The sequence below is a fragment of the Aplidium turbinatum genome, chromosome 9, assembly GCF_918807975.1.
Source record: "Aplidium turbinatum chromosome 9, kaAplTurb1.1, whole genome shotgun sequence".
NCBI lineage: Eukaryota > Metazoa > Chordata > Ascidiacea > Aplousobranchia > Polyclinidae > Aplidium > Aplidium turbinatum.
Genome location: NC_137480.1, coordinates 1,304,977 through 1,327,161, shown reverse-complemented (window position 1 = coordinate 1,327,161; position 22,185 = coordinate 1,304,977). Strand labels below are relative to the sequence as shown.

General features: G+C 37.9%; 1 protein-coding gene across 3 annotated transcripts in view; it reads right to left on the bottom strand.

Annotated features, from left to right (window-relative positions):
* Positions 1-22,185, bottom strand: part of LOC145777539 (uncharacterized) — a 138,493-nt gene that overhangs the window by 27,178 nt on the left and 89,130 nt on the right. For all 3 annotated transcript variants that reach the window (XM_082588941.1, XM_082588942.1, XM_082588943.1), the window contains 7 exons: positions 18,224-18,341; positions 17,987-18,152; positions 17,494-17,637; positions 15,781-16,080; positions 13,033-13,129; positions 11,276-11,460; positions 2,138-2,279 (listed from right to left, as the gene is read on the bottom strand). In XM_082588941.1, the coding sequence (XP_082445067.1) occupies positions 2,138-2,279; positions 11,276-11,460; positions 13,033-13,129; positions 15,781-16,080; positions 17,494-17,637; positions 17,987-18,152; positions 18,224-18,341 (1,152 nt within the window). The remainder of the gene's footprint in view (positions 1-2,137; positions 2,280-11,275; positions 11,461-13,032; positions 13,130-15,780; positions 16,081-17,493; positions 17,638-17,986; positions 18,153-18,223; positions 18,342-22,185) is intronic.

Below are 22,185 nucleotides of genomic sequence, written 5' to 3'. Positions count from 1 at the left end.
GTTTATAGTGTTGCATTTTGTATGAAATACATTAACATTTTTTTTAAATGTTAAATGTAGTGTCATCAATTTTAAAACTTTTGTATTTGGTATATTGCAATTTGGGCAGACTATTAAGCTTCGATTTAGTATATATATGATATATCATATCTGCAAAATGTAAAATAATGCAATAAGAAGGCAGAGGTAAGCTATTACTAATAATCATTAGGATATACACATTTCTTCATTGGTGGAATTTTGAAACCCTGCTTTGTACTGGTAATCTTATGAGGTTTTTTGCTTCTTTATCTATATTCTACTAATAAATTTATTTGTAAAAATGTCCAGTTATTGAGAGAATCAATCTTACCATGAGTTTTGAACATCTTACCAGTTTAAAAACTTTGTATATTGTTATAGTGTAATATTTTGTATGACATACATTAAAATTTTCCCATGAATGTAAACAGTGCCATCTTCAATTTTGGAAAATATTGTATTTGGTATGTTGCAATTTGTGGAGAATGTTAAGCTTCGTTTTAGTACCTGTGAATTTTCCAGTGTTTGATTTCATGTTTTTGTGGGCTACAGTTGAATTGTTTTCTATAAAAAGAATTTTTTGTATTAACTGCTGTTTGTGTTTACTGGTCCTAGGGTTGATATGCTCAGCTATTTACCATGAATGACACAGTATTATAGCAATCAATGATCAAATATACAGGCAAGTGTTATGTTGTTTTGGCATCCAATTCATGCAGTTAATATATCGGGCAATGTAGATAGTATGATATTGATGATGTTGTCTGTATTTTCTGGCAAGGATTGAGTTTGAAACTATTACCTATAGGATACTAGGATAGGCCTATGAGTTGTTTTAGTTCAGTGCCTACGATTTCAGTAGTTGCTTCATCATGAACTTAAAATATCTTGGTAATGATGTTAATGAAAAAACATTGGCTACAACTTCACTGTAATGAGATCAATATTCATACTAATTAATAGCAACTTAGCTTTCTTCAAAGGTGCAAATTTGATGCTCATAGTATGATAAACTGTCGAATTCTTTTCAGGTTGCAAGGTTTTAAGTAGCATGGAGTAAGTAATGTTACTTTAGTTTGATGAGTAAATAGGTTGTCATTTTAGATTTTTTCAATGCAAATTTATGAACCTTGAGTCTTGAGATTTTGAAATGATCTGAGGGCATGGATATTTAGCCACTGCTGTCCAGTTATTGTTGAATTCTCAGTTTAATTTGTTGTTGAATCCAGTTAGGCCTGTATATATATATACATATTTTTGTGCCACAAGAAAATTATTTCAATTTGATGGTTTATTAAGTTTAAAGTTAATTCAGCCTTGTTTTGCTGCCTGTGTTTTTATAGTACACTGCCAAGTTGATGAATGTTTTTTGAATTTGATGACTTATTTCAATTTGATGGTTTATTTAGTTTAAAGTTAATTCAGCCTTGTTTTGCTGCCTGTGTTTTTGTACACTGCCAAGTTGATGAAATTGTGGAGTTCTTAGACTACACTATCTTAGAGGTTGTGAGTAATATTGCGTTTTTCACAATATGTTTGCAAAGGCAAAATTTGGGCAAAGTTTGGAAAATTTGGGCAAATTTTGTTCGCCCCCCCAAAATTTTTTACTCTCCTACGGCTATGCACACAAGTGATGAAATCTATTTAGTTGAACTTTTGCAAAAAACATGCTGCTATATTAGCGACTGGCTACATGTTGATGGGACCCTGCTACAGTGGTTCGAACCTAGCTCCTTGTGGTTTCTTGCTCAAGCTTGCTGAAAAGTTGGTAATTTTTTGATCAATAAGGTTTACTCAAAACCTTGGGAACCACAAGACGTGGTCGTCTGCTGGTGTTTCCCAAGCTAACAGCGAACAGGGTAAAGCAGGAGAAAGATATGATGGCAACACTAAGAAGGATGAGGTCATGTAGGTATTGACCATGCGTTGTAGCTTTAAGACACTGATTCACATCCACTCAAATCTCAGCATCATTTGAGTTGGTAACTAATATTTTCGGCAGCAGTAAAGTGCCAAAACAATGTCTGCAGTCAATACGACGCTGAGCACACACTAGAAATTTTACAATGCAAGTTTATACATTTTGTGCTCTTTGTACAATTTGTCGTAGTCTCACCTTTGCCGCTCAGCAGAAAACCTAATTGATTGGTAAGGCTGTTACCAAAGTTTTGCATTTCTCTTTGGATTCTCATTGTTTCATCTTGAACCGAGTGATAAAACACCTGCATGTCTTTCTCTTTCTGCTTTTCCTCTTCCACCTACAAAGACCAAATCACATATAGACACCACTAAATTTGTAAAAATTTATTGGCACATATCTGTTTTAAGTTGTTGTGACGAGCGAAAGTTTTCAGGCAAGGTTTTAACTCTCAATCGAGCGCAAAGTAGCCTACTTTGTTACATGGACAGTAGCAGTGTACCGTACCTGTCAAGCTCACGTCAAAGAATTTCATAAAATATTGAATTTGACACTCGAGCGCTTACATATACCGACAGTTTACTTTGCTGCTTTAAAATCTTATTTTATTTGCATAAGTCAGTATCAGTTTATTGAGCTTCTAGCAAGAAACAAATGTTTAAGCAAGATTTGCAAAACATCAGATTGTGCATCTGGCCCAGTGACATTGCGCAACCGGAGAGATGTTTCTAATAGAAAAAGTAACTAAAAGTAAACTTGGAAAGGTAAAGTAAATAACGACGCAGTGTTATCAAGTATGAGAATAGACAGTTTCAGACAAGTAAAGTAAAAGGTAAGATTTGAAATATCTTTCTTATATACGTCTGTTAAATAATTAAATCCCTTACGTAGGCTAATATCTTTCTATCAAACGCTCTAGGCTAATCTGCAAATACTTTTTATGTTGCTTAGTAGCACATGGTGGATGTCATGTAAGTCATTCAAAGGCGTGTTTATCACTGGAAGTTAGAATCCGAGAAAACAAAATTATGTTATGGGTATGCCCAGTGCTGTGTTAAACCCATTGGCCCTGGAGCCACAATAACTTTGGGCTCCCTATCAGCAAGAAGACTTATGAGAAGAGTGTGTGTTTCCACCGATATGGTAAGGTGGTTGGTTCACTTCCATAAACTTCCTGACATAGATGTAGGGAAATCTGCCCAGTGTTGTGTTAACTTCTTTGTAAGACTGGGGCCACAATAACTTTGGGCTCCCTATCCACAAGAATACTTATGAAAAGAGTGTGTATTTCCACTGCACCGATATGGAAAGTGTTTTACCTCAATAAACTTCCTGGCCAGTTTACAAAACAACACAAATGTACGTAATACCAAACTCAGCTAAGACACCCTAAAACAAACCTACTTGACTGCCAGATATTACAGGGGCACAACCATTAGCACAAAGCTACCGATTCCACTTACCAACGCTGTAGCCTACCATAGCATCTTTTCACAAATTGGGACTAGGTGGGCAAATTTTCAAAAAAGGGCACTTTTAGCGCAAGAGTTGTGTTAAAAAGGGCACTTTTCGCACGTAAATGATGATAATATGAGAATGAATGAATGTAATGTAACTGTGAATGAATGAAAGAATGTAACTGTGATCGACACCAAAGTAGCCGTCGCTGCATTTATTGCAAAGGTTAAATTGTGGAACAACCAAGTTGGAAGAGGCACAGTAGTGCAGTTTCAGACGCTTGATATGTAGCCTACTTCGAAGGCTATGGACTTGAGTTGACAGCGGCGTTAAAGGAGGACATAGCTGACCACTTAGGCCAGCAAGCCAAGAAGATGGACATTGGCCAACTACTTTCCGAATTAGTCTCCAATGTTGCGCTGAGCCCTTCACATGTGTTGACAGCCAGGTGGATGATGACGACTTTCCGGCGAAAGAAGAATTTATCAATCTCGAATGAACGAAGGGTTGACATTTGATTTCAAGGGGAAAGGCTTGGATTGGAACCCTTCTGGTTTGGCAAACTCCAGGACGCACCAACATTATAGCGATGTAACATGTTTTTAACTAACAAATTTATATTTTAACATTTGACCGAAATTTATCATTATTGCAAAATGCATTTCAATGCTGCAAATTCAAAACCTAACGTTCTCACAGAACATAATAAGTCAAGCTTCCTGTTGACAAACGCCACTCACACAGAATCTAGCTCAACACATCTGTATTTCTAATGCGACATAACTATGAAACCGGTATAGCTTTTCCCTTGATTCTTACGATAGCCATTGTTGATGAAAAGGAGGAGAAGGTTAAATTCACGACTGGGGAATGTCGCTCTTCTGACACCGGTCGCAATAAATTATATTGATTAGAGATATTTTTCAATTCCCGAATAGCAAATTTGTAACTTTGATTTAATAAAAAATGATTAATTCTATTTAATTCGTTTTCTTTTTTGTAGGAAGTCATACCCCTAGACTAGACAGACAGAAGCCTAAATTCTCCTTTTTATTTTCTTTTTATAAACAAAAATACGACAATTAGACAGCCAAGCTCTACGCTGACAACTTAAGATAGGCAAATCCCTACACTAAGGGGAGTAGAAAGCTAAGAACCCTACATTGGGGGCTCGTCCAAACAAAGTAAAAATTTTTAGGTTGTGAAAAATTTTTAGGGTAGTCAAAAGATATAGAAGTTTATGAGATAGTTAGACAGTCTTAATATAATTAATTAAATTATAAAACCATTAAATAATATAAATGTTACCACATTTGGTGACCTTTGAACTTATATCTTGTTGAAAATGAATAAAAGCTTAATAAATAATTTGCGTCCCACTTTGGCGCCACTCAGACAAGTAAGTTTAGAAAGATTTTCTCCAAACTAGCTATGACAAATCTGGTAAATACGCTATGCTACAATGTTTTATTTCTAAGGTAAAAAAGCACATACTGATGACTATATTTTAAAATAATGTAACTTGATAATATTTCACACGTTGGTTCGCCAATAGATTTTGTCAGATTTTGTGTAGCCTACTGTACTTTTTAAGCGCAACGCCAGCAATTTATTGCTTGTCAAACATAACTGATTTTTTGTTGTTCGCTCATGGGAAGTAATAAAGAGAATTGTTCAGCGGCAGACCGCTCATTTAGACGCCGATGTCAACAATTTTATTTTCATACCGAAGCGCTATTTGCCACTTTTAATATTTTTAGACGTTCACATTAGAATAATTAGATTCACTAATTAGTAATTGCCAACAAGTTGCCTTTTCAGGGAAACATAACCATGTAATTTTTGTTGAAAAATCGCAGTGTCAAATGAAACTTGAATTTTTAGCTCATTTTAATATTCCTTTTATTTTGCCTTACTCGGCATCGCAGATTGCAGGACACCCCGTCCCAATCTTATTTTATACAGACGTGCAGGCACCGCTCTGCAAAGCGTTGTGGTTTCGCTCCCAAGCAACCATCGTAATTTTTGTGCGTCTTTTTACTCCGGCTAGAAGACACTTTGGTACCCTTATACGTTCTCAGCTGAAGCAATCAGTTCGTGCAACTCCCTGGGGCAAAGGATAGGGGAAATCATGCGAAACCGCCTGGACACATAAGGTTGTTATCGTTCCCCCCATTTTTTTAGTATTATTAGGAGCTAACATGATTTGAGAAACTTTGTTTAGTTATTTTAGCCGCTGTTTTTCTTTTGTTTGGAATTGCAGTATATGCAGTTATTTACCCTGAATATGAAACTTTGTGTGTAAAAGCTTGGTTGGCATTTGGCCATGTAAATTCTCTTATCTCTTGATAACGCAAAAGCGCTGCCACGTAGCCTACTTAGATCAATAAAACAGCACCATTCATCACACGTCGTTCAAACGTTGATTAACCACTAAAAAACATACTAGCCAGGCCTAACGATTTATCTCGGTATGTTCTATTGAACCAATACTGTTTCCTGTTACATACACTAGGGTTACCATATTTGAAAAAGCAAAATTCCGGACAGTGCATGACTATTTCATGAGACCATATATGCGCTACCGAACTATTAGCCATAAAAATTAGTCAAGGATTCTATATCAAAATTTCACTAGGCTTCCTCTATGACATTTCAAGTAAATCTCTGATTATATGTGCGAAATCGCCTGCTTTTATAGTCTGTTGGAATGTTCTAGTAATTTTCGCAGCATGTGATCTATATTTAACCAATTCTGATTCAGCACAACGGTCAATAAGTTCAAGAAAGTTCCAAAGCTCCATAAAGTTCTAAGTGGTAAACATCATTGAAAAATCAAACGCTCTGTTACATCATAATTTCGTACAACCTCGTAGTAAAAAAAATGGCAGTGTTGCACAGTACGATTGCAGATGCAGTAAAATGAGCTGGCTGAGCGAATTTTCTAGAAAAAAAATTTCTAATTCTCCCAAAACGCCCATCATAAAATTCCGGACATTTGAGCATTTTTTAAAATTCCTTCCGGACGCAAAATTTAACACTAAATTCTGGACATGTCCGGAATTTTCCGGACGGTATGGCAACCCTAACATACACCCTATTAGCCGTAAGCTTAGCCTACGCCATGACACTGTCATGTTACGTAGTATTCCCATTTGTCCTATGTTATTATTTACCGCTTTTACATATCGTACTTTAAGCTACGCCATGTCTCACTGACATTGTTCATTCACTGATATCGCATCACCACCTGTTTTTCACTGCATTTTAATTACAATTTTAGGTGCTCATCATTTCACCTTGCCTACGTTAACTAAGCTATTCGTTCTCAACGACTTCGCTCATTCACTGACACTGCATCCCCTGTATTGTATCACATTGTACATACTTACAGTCTACCGATTTTTCCTGCCTGTTCTCACACTTGAACAGCTTCTAGAACCTCATAAGCTGGCATCTGCCGCCATGATTAAATCATGTCGTCCAGTCGTTTCAACAATTTTATGATATATTTTTTGTTATTGTGTTATTCTACCATGTTCGTGCCTTACTTATTATATGTATCTCGCAGATGCTACTCTGTATCGTTTTTTCAGATGCGCTTCTCACTACATGGTTGCTGCTAAGACGAGATGCGAGAGATTTCGAGAGACCTTGAGAGACTGACAGCACTACGACGGATGACACGACAGAGTTATCAACGTCATCGCCACCACACTGTGGCCCCCATCAACTTACTTCCACGTGAGATGCCTTTACTTAAAGAAGCTCTGCGCAGACGACGTCAACTCGGCTAACCTCATAGCCGCCAACATGCACCGAAGCTGCATCGTTACCTTTCAACATGGTCAATCCCATGTCCACTGCTACATTGCGACACCACGCGTAGTTGCATTGTTACGCACTCAAGCCTTCTTCACACAAGAAGCACTGTTGCTTGCGACACACCGACGTGCACCACAGTTGCACTGTCTATCCAGCATCCAGCTGCTCAAGACGTCTGCTTTACAGCTTGCGACCTTACAAGCTGACCACTCATTCATGTCGTGCTCACTGCTCATCATCCGTCAACAGACATAAACTGAACTGCTCATCAGCACTGCTTGTCATAGTCTCAAACTCAACATGCTTGAACTGTATAGCATAACTGGTCCTCAAAGACATTACTCTCATAAACGCCATCTTTGTCTAGCTAGTACAACCTTCGCGCACGCGCCGCTATTTTATTATTATTATGGTTGTTTCTATGAGTGTTAAGCCTTATCTCCCCGGACGCGGGGCATGAACAATCAAGGACACTCACCTGCCTATATAGCCTACTATATTTGTGTATGTTATTTTTAAAATGATTCGTAATGCTTAATCAAGAATGACGCAGCAACGTAGCAGCTGCAACCCATAAATCCTCCTGAGCATGAGGTGAAACTGCATCCCTCCTGGAGAAGAGGTAAAACTGTACCCAACCCATTAGTTAAGCCACTGCTGCCTTGCCAAATAAGCCAAACTGGCTCCCAGGGAACTTAAGACATCGCCTTATCTCTTATGATAAACGACTGTTACCCCTGTAACAGCAATTACTGTAGCCTATTACACTCCTGCAATTATTGTATATCGTAGCCTACTAAGCCAAAATGGCTCCCAGGGAACTTAAGACATCGCCTTATCTCTTATGATAAACGACTGTTATCCCTGCAATCACGTTATCGACTACTTGTTAACTTATGTGTGCGTCCAATCTCCTCATCCCACGAAAGGAGGGGGGTCATGTGTCTTCCCCTAGCAATTGTTAGCTTACAATTGTCAAATTTCTTTGTAAAGTACATATCTTATAACCACACGCCTATATATTCTTGCATCATGTATAACCGATTTATTGTAATATTATTTATCTGTTATTTTGCCGTAAGGAGGGAAGTGTGTAACATGTACCATGTTTTTAACTAACAAATTTATATTTTAACATTTGACCGAAATTTATCATTATTGCAAAATGCATTTCAATGCTGCAAATTCAAAACCTAACGTTCTCACAGAACATAATAAGTCAAGCTTCCTGTTGACAAACGCCACGCACACAGAATCTAGCTCAACACATCTGTATTTCTAATGCGACATAACTATGAAACCGGTATAGCTTTTCCCTTGATTCTTACGATAGCCATTATTGATGAAAAGGCTCTACCGGTATATTATGAAGTAAGCGGGGAATTGAAAAACACAGGCATTCGAAAATAGACTTGTAAAGCGAACGGACTGAACTTTAGAACGAGAAGGTTAAATTCACGACTGGGGAATGTCGCTCTTCTGACACCGGTCGCAATAAATTATATTGATTAGAGATATTTTTCAATTCCCGAATAGCAAATTTGTGACTTTGATTTAATAAAAAATGACTAATTCTATTTAATTCGTTTTCTTTTTTGTAGGAAGTCATACCCCTAGACTAGACAGACAAAAGCCTAAATTATCCTTTTTAATTAGAGACTTAGAGTCTCTCAATATCCTTTAAATTATCCTTTTTATTTTCTTTTTATTAAAAAATAATGCCACAATTAGATAGCCAAAACCCTGCACTAGGGGACTTAGAATAGCAAAGAACCCTACAGCGACACTGCACTAAATATTCTGAGATCTTTTTCAACAACGTATCGCTGTGAACAAGGATTTTCAACTGTCTTGGGAATGAAGACAAAGAAGCGCAATCGCCTGGATGTCGAAAGCGACACAAGAATCGCCCTCAGTAGCCTACCACAAAGCCCAGGATCACAAAGCTGGCGGCTGAAGTCCAAGTCCAAACTTCCCATTGAATGTTTACCACGCATGGTCATCTTGTAGGCTATTCAGCATTGTAGTGCATTTTGATTGTCATAGTTAGCCCTTTGAAATACGTAGCAATAAACACTTTTGTTTTTGCAAATTGAATCTTGGGGATAATTGGCTCACTTAAGGGCGGAGATTAGGGTAACAGCCAAAAAAATGTTGAAAACGACTGAATTTAGCTGTTCATTCTTTAACTTGGATCTAATTTAAACAAAAATTAAGTCTTAAAAGTTGCCCACCTAGTTTCAAACTAGGGGGGGGCAAGCAAAAGGACTAGGTGGGCAAGTGCCCACCTAGTTCATATGTGAAAAGATGCTATGAGGCCTACCATATGCGGTTATAGGCAAGTTGTTCGTAAGCAATTGTTCGTAAAACAATTGTTCGTAAACTGTTTTTCGTAAAATAAAATCCGTAAAACAATTCTTCGTAAAGCACTTCTTCGTATGCATCAAATTTTACTGCATGCACGAAAAAATGCTTTACGAAGAATTGTTTTACGAAGAATTAATTTTACAAACAATTGTTTTACGAACAATTGCTTACGAACAATTGCTTTACGAACAATTGCTTACGAACAATTTGTCGGACACCACCATATGCGCTTGCTAACATTACTAACACATGCTATCGTTCCATTCAAATCAATAGTTTACTGCAAGTGATTTTATACACCAAACAATTTACGAAAAAAGCATTGGCCGAACCACACTCCATGAAAGTCTAAAGCAGTAGGCTATGGTGAACATGTGGTTACTGAAGCGTGAAAGTCTATCATCTGTGGGGCCCAGCGATGATAGACTCGATGGCTAAGGGCCCCTTGGTGAATGATGAATTCATGATGGCTATTTTAAGCCAAAAACTTTGATCTGGAAGTTGTGTTGTTTATTATTTGGTTTTGCATCCACTTTTGAACAGGTTTTTCTCGATGACAGTAAATGTAAGATTCCAGCGGATTTTGTATTTCGGTATATAAGTCGCAGAGCTGCCGCACTCTTCCTGCCTCGCCTGCCACTGGAGCCATTCCTTGCGCTCCATAGCTACATCATCAGACCAGCGATAAAGAAATGCCTCAAATCAAAAAGCCCAGTAAGTTTGTGGCTACTGGAGCATAACATCAGTGCTTCATCTCGGATTACTAACACCTTGAAAGAGGAGTAGACATGCAACACCTCCAGACTTTTCCTTTGTCCGTGAGTTTGAATGGTTGAATCGCCTCCGTACGCTGAATCGCCTCCGTACGCTGAACCGCCTCCGTACGGCTGAACCGCTTCCGTACGGCTGAATCGCCTCCTACGGCTGAATCGCCTCCATACGGCTGAATCGGCTGAGTACAGCTGAATCGCCTCCATACGGGTGTTGGCAACTTCGGATTCTTGATGCCCAGGTGGGGCCTATCAGCATCTGCGGCATGCAACTGTGGTGCAGAGGAACAGACCACAGACCATATAGCCTACTTTACTATTGCCTAGTTTTACTCTATCGACACTGGAGAACTCTACCGTTAAGTAGCTGCTCGAAGAATGTCCAGAAATTTGACCCCGATAAAATGTAGTCTAAAAACAACTTCTCATACGAAAGAAGCATGACAGCTAGCTGGGTATAGCCATTGGTTTGGTTTTGAATCTTTATCTTCGGACTGACAAAGCCTTGATAGGTTATTCCTGGTAGTTTCGCATACTTGTATAGAGGCTCTTGACGCAGGGCCGGTGTAACGGTCCAGTAGTGACCGCAGTCCAAGAGTTACAAGGGTTGCCAAATATAATCACTGACGCAGGCTCGGTCACCGAGATTGACAGAGTGAAGTTTCCGATTGTTGGAGTCTTGTTGCTGGGGAATTATTCCATCCACTATGTGTGGCAGGCAACACATTTTTTTAGAAATTGCAAATGATTTCCAGTGTTGACTATCAACATCGAAGAAGTTTAGCCTTTATTTTGTTAAAATAAAATTGGCATGTGGAACCGACCACGTGGTTTGAAAAGTTGATTGCCGTCCATTTGAACGCTTCAACCTGGGATGAGATGTAGAAGAAATCGTGACCAATGAAAATTTTCTCACCGACTTTCTCCGTTCTTCGTTCAAAACCTTCTCCAACTTTTCCTCATAGGTTTTGACCATGCTTTGAAGTTGCACATTCGCTTCTTCTAGCTGCTTCTTTATGACTTGCTTCTCTGGAGTGACCGATTTCCTATCGGTTGGGATGACGGATATTTGGGCCGACGAATGTTGCTGAGGTGATTTTGCTAAAAAAACACACTTTTTATGTCCGGCATTTGATTGGCAAGACAACTTTGAGGAGAACTGATCTTCAACGATGGCGTTTTTGACACTATGGGAACATTTAAATTTCGTTTTTTTGTAGATAAAATTGTGAAGCAACCACACCGTTGAAAAATCTTCCTGCGTATCTTTACGTCACCGGATTCGTTACTAAATGACAGCCCTGTGATCAGTGGTGGCCTTTGGGGGGGGGGGGGGGGCAAGCTTGGAGACCGCCCATGGCCCGCAAATTTATGGGGCCCGCGCTTACCAAAATATGCACAAATAAAATTTACAGCACTAGCAGAAAGCAGTAGGCTAACTTAAACTTTTCCACCATATAGTTTGTACCCTATTTTTTTAGAGTCAGTTTTGCATATTTTTTCAACCAGCACCTGGCAACCCTGTTTGAAGGTGTTTCGTTTTTTTGCTGTTATTGGTGTTTTTTTCTTTATGGTAGTCAGTTCGGGGATCTTAATGAGAAAGGTGCATTTTGTGTAAGTGCTGCAGACGGGTGGTGTAGGACTCGGATGGCACTGGGTGTGGTGGTACAACATAGTATCAGAGTGATGTGAAGATCCCACAGCATGAAATACACCTTTCTCACTTACCATCGCTGTTTATTGTTGTATCATGCAGTGACGTAGCCAAGAGGGGGGTTGGGGGTCTCAACCCCCCTTGGCACACGTGTGACGTCACGATATTGAGAATGATGCTTGCAATCTCTTTATGTCTCTAAAACAAAGTTTGCCTACTTTTAAATGAAACTGCAGTAAAAGAGCGAGTTTTGCCATTACCAAACATTCAAACATCTCAGCCAGGAATTAGCAAGAAGAAAACATAGAGACTTAGCTTTACTGTATTTCCGAAAAATACAGTAACAGAAAAAAAACATGATCTTATCCTTTTTCTATGTCACCGGACTGCACTATTTTACAGAAATATTCATACCCACATTTTAGTTAAAAATGCTCTCAGAATGAACCAAATTAAAAGTAATTTTTCAAAAATTTCTGGGGGGGCCCCTCAGACCACCCGCCGCTATGTGTCGTCTTAGGCGAACACGTCGTCGGGCTTCCTCTGCCAGTCGTCAAAACCCTCCCTTTCAAAATTCCTGGCTACGCCACTGGTATCATGTTAAATCCTTTTAGTGTTATTGTGATTTATGGTTATTTGAGTTTGCGTAGGCTGCTCTAATTTGTCGATACCGGGCTGTACGGGGCCCTCATATTACCTTTTGCCCAGGGCCCACAAAACCTTAAGGCCACCACTGCCTGTGATCAAACAAACGATGACATTGTTCATCGCAGCTACGTCAAGAAATTTGTGCTTTCATCATTGTACATGACTAGGAAATTGTGTTTCCAAAGTTAGTGTAAACCTTTATAACCACAACAGCGAACTCGCAGCATCAGGCTAAAACAGGTCGTTAAAATCTACATTTGTGAAATGAACAACGATCGTGCTGCTCACAGCCAAACTCAATGTGATAAACAAATTTTTACTGAAGTAATAAGTATAACAATGCAATGCACTCTCGTTTGTCGCCTACTCACAGTTTGACCAGTTTGCTTCAACACTTCCATTTGAGTTCTTTGGCTTTTCAAAAGATGCTGTTGAGGTATAGTTCCAGCTGGGAATGGACAGTTCCATCTATAAATCAATTGGAATAAAGTTACTAGCGAAAATTGTTACTTACAGTAAAATGTACCACGCGAACGTTAAAGTGTGGTCATGATCGAAATGTTGACTAAATACAAGGATTCGACGCTAACGTCGCTGATCTTTGGGTGAGAAATCGAGTAGTTGTTAGAAATTTGCTAGAAAAGAGACACCCGAAAGTTGTTTTATCTAAACCTTGTGATAAACTTCCGACGCCGAGGAAGCTTGATGTCAGGCCTATTAACTGATAAGTAGGGCCAGTAAAAGTCATTAAAGTTATATTATTTTGGTGATTTGGATTTAGGTCATAAAATATGACTTTTAGTTTTATTTTAAAATGCAAAAATTGAACCCTATAGTAACTTCGTATATGTAGTTCAAGCAGCTCTTGTAGACATTGAAATATAATAATTTGTAGATGAGGGAGCAGTGAGAGTTCTCATGCCGAATCCCCACGAAGCATTAAAAGCAACTCCTTCATTGTTTTCTGTGGGCTAATAACGCTTGCTGTTTGATGTCAATTTGCATTGTGACATAATCTTGACACATTATTTTGCAACACACCATTTGGTCTATACCACTCTACATGAAATCAGTGGCGTAGCAGCCACTTGGCGGTTCTGGCTCTGCGCCAGGGGCGGCAGACTGCAAGGGGGCGGCAAAATGAGGCTGCACAGTGCACACAGCACGAAAAACGAAGTAATGCAAAAATAAATAAAAATTAAAACAAGAAAATGATTTACAAAGAGACAGCTAGCACACCTTTAAAAATGATAAAGTCGTATTTACGTTCTACCATGAATGATGATCGGCTATCAGCTCTATCGATTCTTTCTATAGAAAGAGACCATACGTTCAAAAACTTGATTTTGAAGATATTAGGCTATCGCTGATTTTGCTTCGGCGAAAGCTCGAAAAGTTCAATTTTGAGGCGGCTATTGATCTTTTCTTTGCCTAATAGGCCTACATTTGTTGTCCATTTTTTGTTTTTTATTTTCGGCCTTAACGCTGAGACAGTGAGGCTTCTTTCTCAAGCAATATAGAACTTCTGAGACGCGACACATTATGTGTAATTATTTTTATTGAAAAGATTGCTTGAACATGAAACTATTTCAAAATTTGCTGCAGTCTACTTAGGGCGGCATTTTCAACGAAAGCCAGGGGCGGCAGCATATGCTCCTACGCCACTGCATGAAATTATACGACGTTCTTGTAGTGATTTTGAAGTAAAATAAAAGTTTTGTTCGTTGTTCGAATATGTTGTAGTTCCAAATACACGTAAAACCTCGCATGCGAATTGTTAATAACGGATGTTAATTCAATTTAATTTAATTTATTTTTCTTTGTCGGAAAACAACAGCAATGATAAAGTTACCAATAGTTTACGGAAACAAAACCAACAAAAGGAAACGGCGGCAAAACCAAAAAAGTTTAAAACGTGCATGCGAGGTAAATTTAAGCACGGCCACCAATGCAAATGAATTCCTATATTGTCATATATTTCAAAAAATAAACTCATATTTTTCTATTTTTTAGATCATAAAAACTTTCCCCACTGATAAATCAGATTTATATATTTTTTTGGAATAAGCTTACATAAGCTTAACTGAAGATGATCTAGCTTCTAGCTGATCGAAATCGATTTTTAGCTGTTTATGATTGAACTGACTCGTGTGAAAATATATTTCATTGCATTACAAGACATGTAACCGAGTCGTTCGTATCAAGCATTGTTGTGGGTTTGACACCTGTCAGAAGATATTTCATTTTCATGATATCTTAAAACAGGGGTTCCCAACCTGGGGGCCATGGCCCCCTAGTGGGCCATGAGCCTTTTTCAAGGGGCCATGGCAAAATTTAAAAAATATATTTTTTTTAATTTATCATCACTAAGTCCACTCCAACACTATATAACAAAAGAGATAAATTAAAATTTAATAAAAATACTGGTACATTTTGCCCAAATCTTCATGAATTGGTCTTTAATTCCCGGTTAATTCACTATCCAATAACAATTTTTTTAATTAAAATGACGTTTCTTAATTTTTTCAAAAAGTTGAAAAAAATGAGGGGGCCATTAATTTTCAAAATTTTCAAAGGGGGCCCCAATGTAACAAAGATTGGGAACTCCTGTCTTAAAGTAATGCTCCTCCAAATCTTGTCTGTTCAAAACTACTTTAAAACTTGAAAGTAAACAAAAGGAATCAACAAATTTTTAATCAAATAATCTCACAACGATATTTTGTAAAATCTTTGCAGAATTTAATCTAAAAAAAAATTCGGTTTAGAATTATCAAAATATTTGACTAGGCATTTAAAAAATGAAAAAAACTCAAAGTACTGTACATCTAAGGTCCCAAGAGATACCCAGCAAGCTATTATGTGTGTCAACTGGTAAATTGCAAACATTATCATGCTTTAATGAGTTGATAAAAATAGCTTTGGACTAATTGTGAACTAATTTGGAATAGACAAGACTCGGGCAACCCTTACTTTAAAATAACACTTTGTCCGAGCATTTTAAACAACATCGACCGATACTTAAGTCAAACACAGCCTTTCGTTGACAGGTAGTTAGACGTCCCATAGTTCTAGAAACCTGCATTTCACGCGATGACAAGCAAAGTAACATTTCCTGTCACCTCCTCCCCAACATCGGAATGTCCGTCGAAGCTGTCTACTGGCGTCGTGTGGAGGTGGACGTCATTCGGATCTGGCATCGTGTGGAGGTGGACGTCATTCGAATCTGGCATCGTGTGGAGGTGGACGTCATTCGGATCTGGCGTCGTGTGGAGGTGGGCGTCATTCGGATCTGGCGTCGTGTGGAGATGGGCGTCATTCGGATCAGGGTTGCCTTTATCGAAGGTTTCTTCATCAATTTCTGCATCGTCGTAGGCGTAAGATCTTAGCTTCAGATTGCCAAGTTTGGCTTGTTGCACCATCTGCGAAAACACACAATAAAATGATTGATTGATTCCGGCTCCAGTGGTTCTCAACCAGGGGGCCATGGCTCACTGGTGGGCCAAAGAAACATCTTGACGTGGGCCACAGACCAATTGAAAAAATTGCTAGATTTGTTAAAAATCTAATTTCATTTGTGTTACTCTAGTTAATTTTTGCACCTGTGTTTGTTCAGTAGCTTTGATTGCAGTAACAATGAATGGTGCTGCTGGTATTTTCTACAGGTTGGTTATTTTCATTCTACTAATTGAAATACAGTACAGTACTGTAATAGTTTTGGTGACGTGATACAATCCGTGACGCGACAATTCATCGAAAGACAATTTATCGAACGACATGAAATTGTGGCTTTGTCTTTGATAGGGCAACACGCATGCCATCCAACCTGTTACGACTCTTTGTTTTGATAGTTACCAAGGATGAAAATCCTGACTCACATAAATATGTAGTCGCAAAAGGGATTATAGCAGCCATGGCTCTCTTTACCAAAAGAAGATATGCATAAACCTTTCACAATCTTAACCTAGCCTAGCTGACGTCTAACTTAGCTGCAACTGATAAAATTTTGCAATGTTTAAATAGCGGCAAAAACAACAATGTGGAAAGTGACGTAATAAACGTACGTAACAAAAAACAGTACAATGCGATAACAATTTTCTGGAAACGCCAAACTAGAAATCATCAGCGTTGTTTAAACTTAATCTCTTTTCTTTTGAAAAATGTATTCCATTTTTGAAATTATACTACACTAAGATTTCCATTGGGCCTTTATAGACCCCCTAAAACTAGTCCGCGTAGGCTACCCCTTGGGGGTCCACAGACTCCAGTTTAAGAACCCCTGCTCTACAAGTATGCAAAACTACCAGGAACAATCTATCAAGGCTTTGTCAGTCCGAGGATAAAGATTCAAAACCAACCAATCAATGTCATTGAAACAGCAACAAATCTGAAGTGGTAATGGGTGGGGCATGTGGCAAGAAAGACAGACAACAGATGAGCCAAAATAACTACAGAATGAACACCAAGATATCAAAAAGAGAACTAGAGGGAAAGCGAAAAGAAGATGGCGGGATGACATTATAGAAAATATTGGTATCAGCTGGATGAGAACAGCTAAAGACAAAATGACGTAAAAACGTATGTGGGCGCCATCTGCCAGCAGTGGCATGACTGGTTGGTGAATACTTATTAGTTCAGTATTTTGTGTTGAAGAGTCGCGTGTGTTTATTTTTTAACTCATCAGATAAGAACTTTCACACAGGGAAATTTATTTTGCGGTTACCACAAAAATTAACCAATTAAGCTGTGCTGCCAAAACGAAAAACAGAAACAGTTACAGGTAGCGATATCCCGGCACGTTGAATGACACAAGCGGATGGATGAAGGCTACTAACCGTGGAGTCTCCCTTCACATTCATTCCTTGTGGTATCATTTTCTCAAGTATAGCAGGAGTCTGGAAGTGTTTGGTTGCCTCCACATGTTTGGTGGAAGATTTTCTTTTTAATCCATTTGTTTCATTTTTCAAGCTTCGTATTACCTATGTCACATAAGCCCAGAGTTTGTACAGTATTTTAACAAAATATTCAAAGACTATTTCATCTCAATCGAAGCAAAAGTACCAGAAACATTTCACTTTTAAAATTTTACCTTATTCAAAGTTTAGCTTTAGGTTTTCCTGGAAGCAGCCAATTTACTTCGTAACAAAAACTTTACAGAAAGTCCTAGCTGAATTTTTATTTTGGAATAATTTTAATTTGAAACTTGATTTCAAAATTCAGCTTTAAATGTTCAATCTTGGTAGCAAATAGAGGTCTGTCTGGGCATTATTGTCACCAAGCATTGCGTTAAAGGAGGAATTTCCACAGCGAGGCAGTAAGTAGGCTTACCCTGTCTTTGTCTACGATGAGCTTGGTAAGGGAAGCTACACTTCGCTCTTGGGTCACCACTCTGTCACGCAAGGCTCCGGCTTGGTATTCGACTCGAGATTTTTCAAAGGACATTGTTTCTATTTGCTGTACAAGCGCAAATGTTGCTTCCTTCTCATTTGCCAATCTAAAAACATATTGATTATCAGTCGACGAGAATTGACAAGTTCATGTTGTGGTAAATATTGTGCAACTTACTGGTGCTTTGCTTCTTCGAACTCTTCTGTTCGCATTTCAAGCATTATCTTCAAGTCACCGGCGGTTTGCCGGAGATCAATAATTTCATCTTGCAACTGTGTAATCTGCAGCTTGCACTCTGCAACAGAAAATTGTGTCGTGCACAGAACCGTATTACCCCGGTGCTGCCGGTGCAAGGCACCAGGGCCCAGAGCAAGAGGCCTCACAGTGCTACATTTTATTGTCAAATATTTAAGTTAAAACAAAGCAAACTTGTTATTTTGTTATTAATCACGCAGGATCATATTTTTTATCCAGGATTTTCGCCTTTTACTTTAGGTTTTTGTCGCAGCTTACTTATGGGGCCCACTCTCGCCACTTCCTGTTTCTGTTTGGCTCGGCTCATTTGCTCATGGAACTCGTAGGTTGATAGCAAGTCAAACCATACGTAATTCTAAGACGCAGTGACAACCATTTTGTGCAGTGATAAATCAAAATGTGCAGTGATAAAATAAGTATTTTTTGGCCAAATAATAAACAAACCATATCAAACGCAAAGCAGATTTTTTTTTCTATTGGCAGTTTCATTTTTTAATCAGTGTAAAATAAATTTCGTTTGAAGTTGTCTGACCTATGATGTAATAATGTCCATCTGGGCTTTTATTGGGTCATTTACGCAGTGAACAAAAGATCATTTGCAGACAATTGCAAGTACGTCAAACTATCAGTGACTGCCAGCTTGTACATCAACACAAATATGCCACCACTCTCTGAATATAAACAAGACTTGCTATTTTGAGGTGGATGGATGACAAAGATCGCAGTTCAAAAAACTCCAAAAGCAGGGAAGGCTTCTTCAGTGGTTTTGTAGCAATGCATTATTACGTCATCCTCTAAAGATTTTGTATTTTTCTATCGAAGCTACTCCGCGTTAAATAGAAAGAAAGGGAGTAGACAATAAAAACAATTCGCATTTGGTCTCAAGGGGCAGAGGGAGAAAAAACACTTAATAGAGTGTATAGTTCTTACGTGATAATTTGGATGACAGTTAAAATGTATTAATTTATGAATTTGTTTTATTATTCCGTAATGTTTAGTTTCATTACAAAATTGTATAAACACCTTCTGATACCTGTAAAAATACAATTCGAACAACAATTATGTGGAAAGAGTTTAAATTGAGTTAGATAGCCAAATTAGTTAAAATGTTTATCAGGCAGACAGAATTTCATTACACGGTATATTGACATAAAAATCTCAATAAAACCATCTTTAGACATAATATAATTTTACCACAGTTTGCAATTGTTTTTATAATTATGACAAAGTTGCAATTTCAGACGAAACAAAAACAATTCAACGCAAATTTTAAGAAAGTTAATTTCCTCTTTCCTGCGTAAGGTAATATACCATGTACATTGACATGACATCGGTTTCTTGATAACTAACTTATAGTTCTGCTGCAGAAAACCTTTTTTGTGTTTTTCAAAGTTGTTCTTGATGTGACATCACACCAAAAGCGGTTTTAGCCTAATTAAACCAATCAAGCACTTTGACTGGCTTCAAAAAAAACATTTTAAGTATTTTTTTATTTGTATTACTTTTACTTATCAAAACGCAACTTGATTGGTTATGGCTTCTTCTCAATTTCACAAAAAAAAGATTTTGTACAGTAGCAGTAGCCTAAATGAAACGGTAAGCAAAACCAAGAGCGAGGTAACCGGAAAAGCGGCTTTGGCTCAAGTTTGCTATGTCATAGTTTTTTATCATTACAAGTTTTCTAAGAAAATGTGCAACGATACAAAAATCCTTAGAATCAGGTATGGATCAAACAGTATTTTCATTAGTTGCAGGCCTAATTATTAGCCTATTTTGTGACGAAATAGTTATGTACAATCGCAAGTTTTCAATTCTTGGAACACGCTCGCTTTTATTTCGAATCTGACTGCAGGCTGGAACAATTGAGCTAAAGATAATATTTTCAATTTGGGACAAACAAATGAATTCGACTCTCGGGGTGTGCGCTTGAGCAACGCATTCTAAGGATTGCTCTCCTTACCAACTTATTAATCGTTTTGAAGGAACGAATTCAGTGGCGACGACACATCAAGTTTTGAACCAAGTTTTCTATCAACTGCTTCTCATTTGAACATTGAATCATTTGCTGATGATTTGCTGAACGTCTCTCCTTTGTTTCCAAGTGAAATACTTTCTATTAACACGTAGTTTAAAGAAAAGCAACAGATATAAAATCTGCTAAAGAAATGGCTTCTTTTTGTTCTTGTAGAAAATGCATCGCTTGCAACATCTAGCTTGGTGGCCTAGTGGTTAATGCGCCCGTCTATAAAACGGTGGGCATGGGTTCGATAACCTGTCGGTTCATACCAAAGACTTTTTAAAAATTGTGCTGAATCCAGTTCTTGCTTGGCACTGAGCAATGGAATGGATTCGGGTAATAATGTACTCAGTTGTGCCTCTATACGGCTGCATTGACATTGTCTGCTTTGTAAAGCGCTGAGGAGCAACGCATTCTGCGATGGATACAGCGCTATATAAAAACTAACATTATTATTATCTTATCCTGACGTCTGTATCTTACAGTTCCTACGACCGAGAGACCTTTCTTAAAACTTAAATTGATCAAAAACTTTTTTCGAAGCTCTATGTTCCAAGAGAGACTTAGTAGCCTAGTTTGTCTGTGCTGTCGTTAGAAAATGAACGGGCTAAAAATTAAGAAATTAATTTACATAATATTGGCACTACCGTACTGCTCGCAGACTAAATTTATTTGTTTCTTAGCAACCGAAAAACACCATTGTTGATTTCTTTCTAAACTTAACTGCTGCATTCTTAAACTGACCTACTGAAGATTTTATTGTGCCTGTTATAAAGTTGTGTTGAAAAGAATTCAATATTCGAAATCGCGATACACAACAAGATCACTTGACATCAATTGGACTGGTCGTACATTTTTGCTTGAATTTATAAAAATTAAGACTTTGGAAAAGTTGTTTAGCAGTTTGCTGGTGTAAAAGCAAAGCGGAACAATTTATTTGTCTCCCGCAAGTAATATACTAAATTTGTTTAGAGAAAGACTACTGTATTGTATTTTATTAGTTTCTATCTGTCATGGTGATTGTCAGGGAGCTTCAATTCAGCTTAGTTTGCACTAAAACAACGGATATCATGTTGTTTAACTTTAATTCTTATTGAGATATGTAAGTCATCTGCATTTTGTTGAAATATTGTTACTGATTTCAAAGTCGCCTTGCCTCAATAAATTGTACTCACGTAAATTTGGTTGTCATTAAAAACTACTGTCCTTGCAAAGTCTATTTTGACTTGATTTTTATGATATTATGTCAAAATTAACATCTCAAAATTGTTCCTGCAATGTAGCCTATTATTGACTCTGCAAAACCCTTGATATGACGTCATTTCTATTTTAGAAAACTGCAATCGCGAGAAACATATTCCGATTGTCGACAGTTTTGTAAACAAAAAGTATAAAATTATACAAATATAATCAAATCAACGTTTATAGCCTTAACCTAATTATTATGTTTTAACAAATTTGTATTATTTGAAAATTACTTGAGGCTTTAAATACCATGGCTCGGATTCAATCCGTGAAAAACTTTTTGCTGTTTTTCTAATCATCGAACAGCTTAATTGAAAATTTTTCCTATGATCCAAAGTCGTCCATACAGAAACAAACCCAACAATTTGTGTACGGACAAAAGTAGCTCAATTGAATAATATGAGCAGAAAAATAAGGGCCCCATAATGGATGCCTGCACCGGGGTCCGGGGCGCGAAATGTTTTTTTCCACGAGATGTCCGTTACTTCACATAGACTTTGTACTTATACCGTGTGAATGCAAACGTTTTTCGTTGGCGTGTTTGGTTCAGTGGTTTCGCCGTTTGCCTTACATCGGTTCGACGCCCACCGAAGTCAATTTTTTTTCTTTACATTAGTTTTTG